The sequence below is a fragment of the Amyelois transitella genome, chromosome 4 (assembly GCF_032362555.1).
Source record: "Amyelois transitella isolate CPQ chromosome 4, ilAmyTran1.1, whole genome shotgun sequence".
NCBI lineage: Eukaryota > Metazoa > Arthropoda > Insecta > Lepidoptera > Pyralidae > Amyelois > Amyelois transitella.
Window position 1 is genome coordinate 7,987,834 of NC_083507.1, and position 15,699 is coordinate 8,003,532.

General features: G+C 36.7%; 2 protein-coding genes across 2 annotated transcripts in view; both read right to left on the reverse strand.

Annotated features, from left to right (window-relative positions):
- LOC106136904 (protein Wnt-11b-2-like) overlaps positions 1–15,699 on the reverse strand; it is a 34,327-nt gene that overhangs the window by 10,415 nt on the left and 8,213 nt on the right. The window contains exon 2 of the mRNA XM_013337572.2: positions 5,172–5,407. Within this exon, the coding sequence (XP_013193026.2) occupies positions 5,172–5,407 (236 nt within the window). The remainder of the gene's footprint in view (positions 1–5,171; positions 5,408–15,699) is intronic.
- LOC132904388 (uncharacterized) lies at positions 8,994–10,074 on the reverse strand. The gene has a single exon (XM_060954660.1). It carries the CDS (start codon positions 10,020–10,022, stop codon positions 8,994–8,996), a length of 1,029 nt encoding a protein of 342 aa, XP_060810643.1. The 5' UTR covers positions 10,023–10,074.

The window sequence follows — 15,699 nt, forward strand, 5'->3', positions numbered from 1 at the left end:
AACTTTTAGTCGTTTTTCAAGTCTCTCCTGTAATGCTGATTGTAGACGACTGATGCGAAAAAGAAGTCCATTTCTTTTAGATTTTATCTTTTATCTACAAAGACAGGCGTAAGCTCTAACGAGATATGAAATAGAATCACAAAGGCTCTCTTGTCTGTGATGGATGTGTCTGTCTACGACGAGCTAATTTTCTTTGTTTACTTATGAATAAAAAATAAACAAGAATGGTTTTACTTTTCGTAGCTTTGTGCGATTGAATTTATTACTTTTTGTAAGATGTTACTTTAATAAATTTTAACGTTGATAACATTCCATGAAAGAAAGTTAGATTGACCCTACCAAATACAGCGAGCGAAAAACTTTCGCTAATTGATTCGTACGTTGCTAAAGCAAATAGCTACCTCCAGCAGGTAGGTATAACAAGGACCCAGTCTAATGTTCTTTTACCTGCCGTTTCGTGATACAAAGTAGCTCGTTCATCGGAAACCTTTTTCGGAGGATCAATAGCGCACCGCTGGTGGTCACGTCAGGGCGCTCACGACACGTTGTGCAGACACCGCCGAGCCACGTATACAAAATAGAGAGAGAGCAAAAACTAGGCATTGTGTATTTGATGCGGATCTCGCGTCGTTGACTGAAATATTAGTCTTACTTTAAAACTCTATCAAATAATCTTACAGTGTACTGCATAACATTGGTTTCTGGGGATCAGGTTTATCTGGAGGAGGTTTGTAACGAACATACCTTCATAACATCACATCTTTATTCCTAAGACATGGACAGAGCCAGCATCTTTTGAAAAGGTGACTAAGACCACGTGCAGCTGTAATGGAACTGAGATTCGAAAGTGACAGGTTGCTAGCTCATCTCATAAATGAAGAAACCCTAGTTTTTCAGTCGCCTCCTTGATTGAGTTTTACAATCTGCACAGGAATCGAAGCAGCTGGCACATACTACGCTACTAGACCAGCAATGGAAACTTAGATTTTTTTTAATTGCATCATTATTTATGAAAATGGATCAAAACTTTAAGTAATGTTACAAAGTTCGAAGGACCACAATAGTGGATGGTAGAAAATGTTCAGTAACGGAAACAGACTTGTTCTGTAATTTTTATTCTTTGTTGCAGTGAGCTGAACCCAGCTCGACGGCTAACGGATCGCGTGCTGTCTTCCTTATTTAATGGTTTCCTACCTTACGCATCCATAATTTTGTCGTTATTGAATGAACTTTTTACCTTGCATGCAAATGGGCAATCGCTATTTTTGAATGATACTCCTAATCATTTCCGTGTTTTCTTTGCGAAATTATATATGTACCTACATAAATGAATGCATGATTTTTTGTTATTTACGTGTACAGGTAAATAAGCATAGAATCGAACTCTGACACCTTCAATCCCATCCTCAAGATGCAAGAAGCGTGACAACAAATGCACATCAAATAATTCTTTGTGCATGTAAATTTAAGTGCGAAACAATAGAGTAATTTAAAGATAAATTGCCCGTGAAGCAATAAATAAACTGTGAATGTGACATGTGAATAAAAAGAGCGGCCGGTGTGGTTTTCCGTGCGGAACGGGCCGCGCAGCCGTCCGGCGGCCGGGTCGGCGCTGCGTGTGCCGCCCAAAGAAAGGGCGCAGTCGTCACGGACGCCGCGCCGGCACAATGACAACCGCTGCCGCTGATTTAAAACACTCGACAAACTTGCCTTTCCTTATCTTTATTTCATTACTGTCGGAAATCCTACTCCTTCTATGCAGAACGATTAAAATTAAACAAGTGCTTGCTTTATTCTTTATTTATATACAGGATGACATTTAAAACAACTGCATCCTTTTAAACATAGACTACACCCAAGCTTCTGAGCCGTTTGAGCCAATTTTTATTTAAGTTAAACGTCATCATTTTCTCATTTAAAAAGCCCTCAAAAACTACATCACACGCGTTAATACAGACCAATACTACAAAAAGAAATTAAAACTAAACATGTTAATAAATGTCTGAAAAATATTTTTTTTTTCTAGTATCAAGATCAAGTAAAGAACAGAGTTGTCGAGATTGCTCAGCTGAGTCGCTTTTCCGCCGGCCGGGGTGATATGACGTACTTAGGATCGTGGATTTTGATACTTTTATTTTTTTTCGTACTTTCTGAAATATGAACCGATAATTTTCTTTTAACGTTTTTAAATATCCTTTAGATGAGTACACTTAACAGTTTAATTTATGCAGTTAAATTAAAAGTCACCCTGTATATTTATACAATTCCTTTAATATGGTTACAATTAAGTTTTAATTAACTAGGTACAGTTTTTGTGCACACATATTCTACCTCTTAAGGCGTCATATATATATAAAAATAAATGTATATATAGATATATTATATATCAATTAATTAAATATATATCAGTTAATTAAATACATACTCAATGAAATACTTCCAAATGTCATAAAAACAAAATATCATATCTACATTTATCACATAATTTTATTATTTAAAAATTCCTCTTTCGTCTAATGAATATTAAAAAAAAAATATTAGGTATTATATTAAACTTGCCTTGAATTGTTTAATATTGAGATCTTTCATACTGTCTTATGTCGGCAGATATTCATATAGGGTAAACCAGAGAGTGATTGCCCACAGGCAGTGATTGCCCGTTTTTAGAAAAAAAATCTGAATCAAAGGTTGTGTTCTCACTTGTTTCGAATATAATTTACTAGGTTACTCTATGGTCAATTTATAGTAGATTTTAAAATTGATAAGTGTTAACACTGAAGAAAAAAAATCCATTAAGGTATATTTTGTCAAGACGGGTGAACGTGTAACTCAAACAGGTAAGCTTTTTAGCAATTTTCTTAAGGAATTACTTGCTTAGAGGTTCTTTTTTTTTAAATTTTATTTGATATTTCATTATTGGTGTATGGTTATGACGAATTCATAAGTGTTATGTTATGTTTTTAATGAAAATATTTGAAATCAGATTAGATTCAACGGTTTTTTAACGGTGGGCAATCGCTGTACGTATTTCGGCATATTTTTAGTTATTGCCCACCATAATTTTAGTGATTGCCATGGTTAATTTCTATAGTTATTGCCCAGGGCAATCATTATCGGCAATTTTTTGATTAAGTCAGTAATGTTGCCGTCACATTTATTAGCTTAATGGCTTGCATACGCGCAATAATATTGTGACAATAATATTGTCAATATTTTTTTCACTATGTAATATTGTCAATATTTTTGCCAAACATACGCAATAATATTGACAATGTAGCAAATATTGTTAACATTATTTCGTGGGTGCGGGTAGCCAATCGCTATGCACAACATCTTATTGGCTGTTATTGTTTTATATACAGTATGCCAAAGACATCAAAAGTGCAATATAGCAAAGAAAATTTACAGAAAGCTATCGAGGCTCTTCAAGATGCTTCTAACAATTTGTCTACAAGGCAAATTGCTGAAAAATACTGTGTTCCGAGGTCCAGTCTCCGCTACTATATTAAAAATCTGGGACATAAAACCAGTTTAGGACTGTAGGGATCACATTTAAATAGTTGTAAATACTATAAATAAATAAAATTATATGTTAGTAACAAACGGACAACCGTATGTATAAAAACTCATACGCGGAACTCCTTCGTCCCGCCATAAATTCGGTGAACAAGTAAATTAAAAAATGTCTGTTTGACAAGAGTCAAGTTTATTGTATTTTTTGGCCCGTTTGTTCCTATACACTTAAAAAGTAATTTAAATCTTTCATTTTATCTTATATCCTTTCCCCTCTTCTCTTACTCTGATTGCGCTTCAACTTCAATTAAGTAAGCTTTAAATCTATTGCTACAGGACCAACTATACTAATATTATAAAGCTGAAGAGTTTGTTTGTTTGTTTGAACGCGCTAATCTCAGGAACTACTGGTTCGAATTGAAAAAATATTTTTGCGTTGAATAGACCATTAATCGAGGAAGACTTTAGGCTATATAATATCACACTGTAACTATAAGGAGCAAAGAAATAATAGAAAATGTGAAAAAACGGAGAAAGTTATTTATGCTTGAGGGCTTCAATAATGCTCAAAATAATTATTCCACGTGGACGAAGTTGCGGGCACAGCTAGTCACCTATACCTATAAATGTCTGAAGAAAGTCGTTTGGAGGATTGGATAAAAATATCGCTAGAAAAGGATTTCCTCGAAATAGACATTTTAGACTCCGTGCAAAAGTTTTTGGAAGATAACCCGCGCCCTAATTCGTTTTTTTAAAATAAGCCAGGTGATGGTTGGTGGAAGGCATTTTTGAAGAACATCAGAAGGAGTGACAAAAGTTCAAAGTCTAATTTATCATTTAAGGGTACTGGGCAATTACTGTGCTGTGATGTGGGCAATTAGTGTAAGCAATGGGCAATAACTGTACATTTTTGGATAATTTTAAATTTGTTTATTTATTTTCTAAGCCATGTAAGTTTTGACTAAAAATCGTTAACACTTTGATGGAGATCTTATTTAGACATAAGAAAAAAATTACAAATGGTTGAAACTTGTAATACTTTTTTTATAATTTGAAGCCAAAGTGTTTGAAGTCCTTAAGTGGGCAATAGCTATACGGTTTACCCTAGGTAAGTAGATTATATTGTAGTAGTATTAGTAGTCTATAATTGATTATTCAGTTTAATCCAGTAGGCGTCTTTGTGTACTCAGAAAAACCTGTGTATCTATTTTGTTTTTATATATAGCGACGCGAGATGAACGCAAAAATATTTTCCTTTGCTGTTTTCGTATAATTTATTGTTGAGTATCACGCAAGCTTTGTAATAAAACGAAAACATTTTCCTTTGATTGCAAAGAAGACAAAATATGGAAAAGATGTAGATACAGATAGATCAAAAAAGTACCTAGTTCCAGTCATGCGGGATATGGATATTTCAATCATACATAATGGCGAAATTGTAAACTTTATTTACCATCGTCCTCCAGGGGTAGATCCCGGGTTGCGCTTATGACCGCGCTTAAAAATCAAAGGAGTGGTGTGGTGCTGATACTTACGTGACTCCGTTGAAGTTAGAAGTCAAAATACAGTCGCGGACACACACCTTACTAACTGGAGTCACCATTATAAAAATCAGCGAAAACATTCACCAAGTACATAAATGCCGCTATCACACTCACCTGTAAGCAAATCGGGTGTATATTTAGGCGCCAGTTCAATGGAGGAGCAATTCCACCGTTCTCCTTCATGAGCGGCCAGGCAGGCGGAGCGGGCCAAGCGCGCCGCCACTGCCACGTGCGGCATGGCGCTGGGCTGCCGCCGACAGACCCTGGCCTGCTCGCCCCATAGCGACCCGCCACGCCTGGCGTCCCCGCAGTCACTCTCTGTCCAGTTGCCTTCGCTCTCGTGCAACGCTCTGAAGCAAATTTACGATCTTGTAATAACTTTAAAACTTATTATATAAACAATACAAAACAAAAATATAACCCTACTTTAAACTTCTCCGTCAGACCGAATGCTTGACGCGTAGATAATACTTCTAGCATTAAATCCACTTACATACGTACGATCGCGTTCATATCTGCAGTCATAGTTTTAAAATTCTTACGGGTTAAAATAGCGTGCACTGTGGTTCCACTAGATACACACACACATGCATATTTAAAAAGAATAAATTTTCCATCAAATGAATACGGTCTTTAAAACCAATGATTACTAAGTAAAACAGTTTATTATTCTATGACATATAACATAACAAAACAGAAAGAGACGGTAATCAACGATTGCCGAACTGGGCCCGATAATTGTCGATCGAGATATCGTCGTCTCTCATTATTTGCATAAGATTTGCCTATAGAGGGAAGCCTGCGACTGCCAGACTTATGTCATTTCAATAAGGTTGAAAATTTGTCTGCACACGACCCTAACATAGGTAGTGGTTCCTTTGAAAGTTATTGGGTAGCAATTTTATTACTTCGTGTGAGCAAGTGAGATCTAAGATATATTAGATAATCTCGCTTGCTCACACTCGCTTGTTCTAGTTACTAGCGTTACTTGGATTCCGAAGTTATTCAAGGATTTTTTTTGTCTATTAAAAAAAAAATAGTGTTACTGACAATTTTTAATGCTTCAAGGTGCCATTTGAACTAAGTAACTGACTGACTAACTAACTAACTGATATCTAAGAATTACAATACCCGTGTTTCAAACACGGAAATCAGCAAGAAATGTTAAACAAGAGGGAGCAAAATAAAACATTCAATAATTAAAATTAGTAAATTTTATTGAAATAGTTTACCTATAGTTTTGTTTACATATTGATGATTAATAAAGCTATACATACAGCATATTGCACTAATTGTAACATCTACTTATCTCCTGTTATTAAGGTTACAGCTTAATTATTCGTTTTCATAAAGAAAAGATATTGAAGCTGTCCTTAAAATACTATCTAAGTAATTAGTAGTTTTAATATAAACTGGCAGAACCTTTCACGCACTATATGGACTCGATGCACAGGGCGGTTGTCTTGCACAAATGATATTGTTGGTATATCATCAATCGGATAAATACACCGCACAGTTGGTAACATGGTTTCTTCCAGCACTTGCACATAATGAGCAGCTGTAGCGCGTCCTGCTATCCACATCTGTTCCCCAGGTCCAGCAGCACTCATCCAGCCGCACATATTTACAGATATGCGTCCAGACTCCATATTTTTTTCTGCATACCGAGTTGCATTTCTTCGCCATAAATGAAGCCTACCGTGTTGCGATGACGTAAACGAACTTTTCGTCCGTAAATATCGCTTTTTTCCAGTCAAAATCCAAATCCGTCAAGCAAATTCTAAACGTTTTTGCTTATTTATTTCGGATAAATACGGCTTTCTTGCTGGCTGTCTGTGGTGTAGTCCCTCACGGTGCAAACTCGACAAACAGTAACCACTGATGTTTCGAACTGTTCCGCAAATATTCTGGTCGGTATGAAGCCATTATTTTCGTACTGTTCCACCATGGATCTCCGCTATGTGGCGTGTCGCTGTGTTGATTAGCGGACGACGGCCGCTGCGCGGTCGACTTTTTACACTACCCTCTTCTTAATGGCGCGTTACCCAACGCTTTACCGCTTGTTGTTTATTGTGTTATTTGTGTGAATGTGTGAGTGATAGCAGCGGTGCAAGCTATAAAGTTTTGCGAACTATGACTGCAATTATGAACGCGACCGTACATACATACATAAAATGACGCCTCTTTCCCGGAGGGGTAGGCAGAAACTACCTCTTTCCACTTGCCACGATTTGTGCATACTTCCTTCGCTTCATCCACATTCATGCAACTCTCTTCATGCAATACTCGACGGTTACGGGTACTTTTGACCAGACCCTTCACCAGGACGTAAGTCCACTTATTACGCTTGAAGAAATAATGTAACGAATACGCATAGACTTGTAAGACCTGATCGTAGTAACGTCATGAATCAAGTTTTTATTAAAACTGATCAAAAGAACTGTATATGATTTTCTCTACTTTGCCAAATTTTTATCAAAATCGCAACAATTTACGATTTCCTGGGAAGTCTTAGAATGTCCCTTTTTCGTATCTACTACTCACTTAAAGCATGCGGCCTATGCCCATATTTTCCTTAGTACATATTCATGAAAGGATATTTCAGATGAATGTACCGAGGGAGAATAAAAATACGAATATTTTAAAAAACTATTTATTTGAATCTTATCTAAAGTTTATAATGATTGTGCCGTAACAGGATGAAGTATCTTAATCTCATATTTATTTATCTATACTACAGTGAACACAGGTTACACAGGGTAAAGAATTCAATTCGATTACTTTACTTATGCAATTGCAATGGTATATAATCACGTCTTTATCCCTTATCTTACGTTATGTCTACCACAGCTTGACTGAAGGACCACTTTCAGCTCTATTCAGCTATTTAAGTTCCAAAGGTTGCCCATCGCCCATAAAAAAGAATCTCAAGTTTATAAGCCTTTCTCTTATGCTATTGTTTTTTCTTCGCTACCAGACCAACATACAATGGTATGTTTGTTTATACTTATCTATAATCTCGATATAACATTTTTTATATTCTGCTCTGCAACTACAGTTTGTACATTTTGTGACATGCATTTACTAATTTTTATTCCTATTTATTTTCTTTGAAATATGGAAATTAATACCATTATACCCTTGACTTTACATTAAACTTATTCAATCAATACATGTACCAAAACAGTAAACAAAAATTGTCTGAACATTGAGTATATTTTCAAATAAATAATTTATATCTATGAAGAAATAGTAACCGAGCATGAATTTGAAAAAAATGTCTGTCTGTTTGTATGTTTGTTTATACACGCTAATCTCCGGAACTTCTCAATGGATTTGAATGAAATTTTGCTATTTGTTGACCAGGCGGTCAACATATAGGATAAAATTTATTTTGGAATCTGGTACAGATGATATCGAACCAAACAACTCAGCTAAACTATAGAAAATATCGAAATGACGTCTTAAAAAAAATTGTTCAGCCTGATGACCATTTTCTGCTGGCGTATAAAAATCGAAGATCTGGAACACCTGATGCAGAACTATTATAGACTAGCTAAATCATACGAATTATGGAAAAGACGTTTTAACAAAAGTTGTTCAACCTGATGAGCATTTTCTTTTGGCAAAAAAGAAATGGAATATCTGGATCATGTGATGTAGAAGCCAAAGGGACCAGCTACTCTGTAATATGTACCGAAATTTGAGTAAATTTAATGACCTTAGCCTTCGTATTTTCAATAACAATCAAACGGAGTTGCGGGCAACAACTACTTTTTCAAATAACACAATTTCATTACTCTCACTTAACATTTGATAGAAATAGCAGTTATATTTTAATGTTTTAAGTTAAATTTTAATAATTAAGTGTTTTAATTTTGTTTTAGTGCAAGAGCGTAAAGACTCCGTGAAGAATTTTTCGGAATATCCAAAAGTTCATTTATGAACCTTATATGCCTCTGCTTTAGACGTAGAGCGTGAAGAGTCTGGCCGCCTGGCTGATTCCGGTCGGGAGCCGCGCTGGAACGCCTCGCACATTTCGTACAGGTAATTCGGCAGGAAGTCCACAGATTCACCCTCCCTGCGGCGGAGAGCTCGGTAAGCGTCTCGCAGCGTCGGTTTCGGGGCGAGCCGCAGTTCCAGCTCCACCGCCGACGGAAAGTGTGCCGCCAATGAGTACACTATCTCCAAGTCCGACGGAGGAGGGTTCAGGTGACGATAATTTGACACTTTGTGTAAAAAATACTCTGACATACTCATGCGTGAATTTGACTCGTCATATTTTCCCAATTTCATGTCGTACAGCACCGACTTCTGTCTATCTGGACCCCAGAATTCCTGTTCGAATGTACTGTAAAAACTATCGACGTCTTTAAATTCACTTCTAAAACATCGAGCCCACATCAGAGGTATTCCATCGAGGCAAGATATGATAAATGGCAACTGTTTTTCTGGGACCATTTTCAGTTCGTCGATAAAATATTTAACATTTTCTAAAAAGTCCATCGGATGCGTATCACCATTATCATCAAAGTGTGGACGTCTGTTTATCGAGGCGACAATCCAGTCGCTGAGATCTTCCGAGGAGATCTGTATCGTTGGCTTGCTTCCCCGTTCGTCGTCGATCTCAACTATCTTAGGCCGGTCCCCAAATCGCAACGTAGATGGTCTGTCAAAGACACCATCAGGTTTTCCTAAGTTAGGAAGTGACATATGACTTCGTAATCTAGAAGATGGCATGTCCTTATATATGTCCTCTTGACTAGAAAATCTAACTCCGAACCCCAAGCTCGTCGGTTTAAATATTGAAGACATTGGGTTTCCGCAGGCCATTGGCTCTGGTGTCTTAGAAATATCTTCTTGTATCGAATCCTTTTTAACTGAAGAGGATAACTTGTCAACCATTTCCGACAGGTTCGTTACTGATGTTTTTATTTGCCTCAAATCCACAAATAAACTCATCATGTGGATTGAGTTGTCTTCATTATGTGTTTAATTACAATTATTCTAGACATTACTTCATGAAGATGCTGCAACAATAAAATGAACGTAGAGTTATTTTTTTTAGATGTTGTCTCTTAGGTATAGCGTGGGCTAAGTGTTGATTTGGGACTTCTTAATGTGACTAGTTATTTTAGTGTCATTTAAGAATGTATCACAGAACAATAAGTAGAAACAGTGATTCTGAACAACCTATCTATACTGAGATATTTTATGTGAACCATCGAGTAAAGTAATAACCAAGAAAGTTTATTGCAAAGACAATCTATAAGCTTTGTATTTGATAAAGCTGAAGGTTTCTTGAAAATATTATGTTGACTTAAAATATAAATATTGTTTCAGAGATCTGAAACTTTAATAACCTAAAAGGCTGCACGATGCAGTGTTATTGATGAAAGTAATAAATTATTATACAGTTTTATTTTATTGTAATGTTCGACATACAATAGATAAAATATCAAGTCATTAATATTAATAAATAAATAAAGATTTTATTGAGTGTTCAATAGAAGTGAGCTGCGTGAAGCAATAATTTAACAAAAATTTTAAAAATTCAGGTGGTGGAAAAGTGTAGCGTGCCGTGCGTAGCAACTTCGTAGCAAATTGTAGCTTACGTGCGGCGGCGGCGGGCAGGCAAACGGTACTAGCTCCCGCCGCGAGGGATGCCGTGCCGATTTGCCGCTTTTTATATTCCGCTTTACCTTTCAATAACTGGGTTATCGTACACGGAATATTAAATTTCATTGACGTTTCGTCATGCCTGCCAAGGACACGCGTTGCAAATGGTACTGTTACCAATTCGATAGGGGACGAGGACGACGCTTTGTGCGAATTTTCGATCCCGCACTTACTCGTACATCAGTTGCGTAACTAAACGATTAATGGTATTTGGTATAGAAGTTTATCAATGCGTTAATAATATAAAACGTGATTTAATTCTAACGCTAGCTCGCGGTGAATTACATCGGCCTTTGATGTTTTCTATGAATATTCTCCCGATCTAGTGAGTCGCCATAAAGTTACAGTACACTTCATTATTGATGCATTAGCTCATCGATCCTCTACGGGCGCTCGATTGCGAAAAGCCGGCAGCTAAAAAATAACTTTAACAGAAACCATCACACTTATATAGATATCTTAAAAGAGGTTTAATATTTTTCCCGTGACAGCATATGTAAAAGGGGAAATTCTGTAAAAACGCAAAATTAAATTAGTTTTACTTGCTAAGTCGATAGCCGGTTAATGCCATGGGGAACAGTACACGCGACGTCATGGCTTCCAACGTTAAATTGCTGAAAGTAAATTAAATGCTTTGAAACTGTGCAGCAAGCAAGACTACAATGTTTTCTTTTTTAAATTCGTCACAGTATGTAAACATAAAGTTACATATGAGAATATCAAACAATGCCTAACTTGGACTTGTATCTGATAAACGCCTACGCACATTACGGCGTCGGACCGTGTCACTGCGCGAAATGGAATTAAAGCGTAGTCTGCTCAACTACGTAATGGCAATTGACTCCGGACATGAAGTCACAGTGCTACGGGCACAAAGCTTCCGTAGACCTAGCCACGTCTCTATTATGGTTAATTCATGTGGAATGCAATTGTTCCGTCGCCGGTCCGGTGCCCGGGGCCGGAGCCGGCGGCGTTATCGCATTCGTCACGCCGCGCACGTGTGCGATGGATCTAATAAAATAATTCCCGTATCAAATTTTACACGTCTATCTCGATCTAGGAGACAAAGGATACCGCGGAGGGTAGAACATTCGCTTTGTCATAACTGGTCGCCGCACAAAAGATCACTGAGCTTTTTGGTCGCTCGCTTTGTGTTTCGTATATGCAGATAATTTTTAAATAGGTCGCCGCGCTACAATGTAAAATTATTATTCCAAACTTTTCTATGAGGGTTTAAATAAAACGCAAAAAGTTACTAATGATCAAGGCAGGTTTAAAACGTGCTCGGGTACTCTTTTTCGAAAATATATTTTTGTCGAGCCGTGAGCTTTCTGACACTTAACAAGAGAACCACTCCTTATCTTTCCTATGGATGACTTAAAAGTCCCTTGGGATTCTCTTGTAGGCGATGGGCTATCAACATGTCACTATTTGATTCACAATTCCATCATATAGCCGTAGCTGAACTTGGCCTTTTAGTCTTATCAAAATGACAACTGGCAGACTGAAGACAATAGGATATAGACGGGACATGTTTTTTTTTTGTTGTAGACTAGTAGTTGTAGTTGTAGTAGGTATGTTTCCAAGGTAAACACGTACCTACTACATACTTCCCTAGGTTATCATACAAGGAGAACAGATTAAAAGAACGTTACATCAAAATGTATTCAAGCGGGATTAAAATTCAATGCATGATATAAGCGACAAAAAATGGCAACAAAACGATAAATAATTAGGCGGTGGTTGTCCGAAAGACCGTGAAAATTTATTTTAAAAGGTTCGTAAATCCCTCAGAGGCAGTAAAAACGAAACACGGGCGTTACAGCTGGCGCGGTTGCATCGGCGCCGCTGATTTCACTTTAATGATGATTAAATGCAGTATGATTGTTGTGTGCGTGTGTGCTAACCCTGCAAGCACCGTGGCGGGGGACTTTAAAGAAAACTTTAAAAGAACGTGACTTCGTGTGGCGGTTTATAATAAATAGCATACTGAGGAACGAATGACTAAGGAAAAGGTACCTGTTTGTCAATGAATCACGAAGGCTTACGTAGTGTCGAGCATTGTAATGTAAGATTGAAAGGAATTATAGAATGCTTAGTAACTACACATTTAAGTATTCCACACAAACACCCACAACACAAAAATAAAGCCCACGCAAAAAAATCTTGCAGATGATGAAAGTTTTAGTGACAGGTTTTAGTGAAAGCAAATACAATCAGTAGGTACATATTTTGAAAAGAACTATAACAAAAACTGCCCGCTATTCGTTCTGCTGATGAAAGCGTAAACAAAATGTCAACTCATTTCCGAGCCCACATCGTCTCATTGCTGCTCTACAAGGAGTAATCGCGTTTTATAATTGCGTATATTACCGAAAGAAATCTCAATTTGTTACAATCAGATGCAAGGGGCAAAGCCCCGCCGTGTCGCAGCAAGCCACCGCGCCTCATTACACCCGGGACAATGATACCCTAATTATGAACCATTCGACACAGCCACATCTACTGTATATCTAATGCCTGTTATTAATCAAGATCAGCCGTTTCAATTCCCCGCACGACTAATAATACCCATTGACTTATATCTTGAGCTATAGAATGTAATCATATCCCGTTATGGGTTACGAAATTCATTTATGAAAAAACATTTTTTCTTAATTTTTTAAGTTCAATGGGATGGAAAATGGATAATATTTGTATCTAACAGGGTTACATAGATAACTATCGAATTAACAATCAGAAAATATTAAGTAACTACGAGTAGCTTTTATTCGCAGCTTAGCCCGCGCGAATTACGAGTATCTACAATAGAACACAGATTTTCGCAAATCCCGCGGGTACCGGGATACCGTTTTTACCGGGATGAAAAATTCTATGTCCTTCTTCAGACTCATCATACATATCTACGCGAAATTTCAAGAAGATTGGTTCCGTAGATAACGCGTGATGAACAGGAAACAAATAACTGACTTCGAATTTATAATATTAGATGGCATATTAGTTTGGATTATAAGTCGTTTCTTTTTATTTGTAATATACCTAATTCATACTTAGTACGAGATAAAAAATTTAAATGAGAATTGAAAAAAAAAATTAAAACGGAAAAGTTAATTGTTCACAGAAACCAATTCATTCTGAAATATCCATCTCTGAATAATTCTCACGTAAGATTCTAACGTTTGAATATAACAATGAAATGTTAAACGTGGGTTTTGCACGCAAAATGGGCACTGTTCATGAATATCTATTAGTATAATTACGTAGATAATTTTCAATGTATATTCTGTACACGTGCCGACAAATCCCTATCCCTTTAAATATAGGTAAACGGGCTTCAAGTAGGAAACTGGAATAATTGAAACAAATGCAGGGATTATTCAACAAATTGTCCAATACAAGGGCAATTTGTCTAAGTCGAGGCGTTAAAACGAACAATTGTAAGTTTATTGTTATAAATTTGATAATGCGGAGGTGACTGGTCATTTATTTTAGAAAAAAGTTGGTGACTTTAGTAGCAGAAATAAAAATCTTTTCAGCTTTTTCAAACAGAATAGAAAGTCAAGTTCAAAAATAAAAAGGAATTAATCCTAGTCTTTAACTAGGATTGTCCTGTATTACCGCTTCGAGGGGTGGGAACATACTTTTTATACCAGTTTTTTAGTTGGACCAAATCTAATAAGTACATAAAAAACCGCATACTATTCGGAGCAACAAACATTCAGACAGAAATTCTTAAAATTTAATTTTTGGCCATATATATTTTGCAATATATTTTAAGTACAGTCATCGGACAGTTACTATTTTATAGTATGTATGGATGGTAGGATTTATAGTTATAGGAAAAATGTCACCACATCAGTACGAGCGATTTAATCTCTCAAATGTATCGCATGAAACGAAGCACGCGTCGATAAATCATGTCGGATTTAATCCAATGTAAATGGAGGTGATGCAGATTTGCATTTACTAATATCCAGTTTTCTCAGAACTGCGGGAAGAGGTCGCTTCGAGAGTTCCGTGCCTTATCTGCAATGCTCGTAAGAATATTTACAGCGAAAAATAAAAACCATTTTAAAAAAGAAAGAAAAAAGATGATTACATACTAAAATTTAATTTACAAATAGTACAGTCCCTGCATAGCATTAACGTGCAGGTGTGACCAGAAGGCTGGCAGCATTGCCATTTTGAATGGCAATGCTGATTCCCTGAGCCAGATAATATCCAGCCCTCCGGTCACGAGAAACCTCAATCAGCTTTTTCGACAATTGACGGAAAAGCTGATGGGCAGATGGGCCCCACGGTCCCAGAGTTTCTACCCCAAAAGGTTCAAATATATGGATATACCTACATTTTTGCGCCTTTTAATGTTTTCCGTCTCATTTCCAACAGCACCGGCCTTAGATTTGGTAACCTGACGATGAGACGGCGCAAGTGTGTCGACACAAGTAGCATCCCACACCATAGGCCGCCCCAATCTCTAGGGCCAAAGTCATACCATCCGGTCTCTTGCCATCATCCCGAGCCAGACCGTTTGAAACATATCAGAACCATTTTTAAATTAATATTTGTACTTATTATCATATTTTTTTAACAAAAATATTCTATATATTATATGACATATTATTATTATATTAATATTATCATATTGATAGTTTTAAACTTAACCAGGCTTACAATCGGAAAGGAAATATACTTATTTTACAAAGCATTCAACCAAAAACCATATCGTAAAAAAATTGTCGTTTTTTTCCTTCACTAATTAGTAACGGTAGGTATATAGATACATAATGAGTAATCCATACTACTTCATTTTATACATGTGAAAGTGCCTTTAATAAATCTGTCTCTCACGTCAGAACTAATGAACCGATCTGCATGAAATTTTACAAACGTATGTATATAGTGCATGAAGAATAACAAATTGCTACATTTCACGGGGGCGGAGCTCCGGGCGAAATCCAGT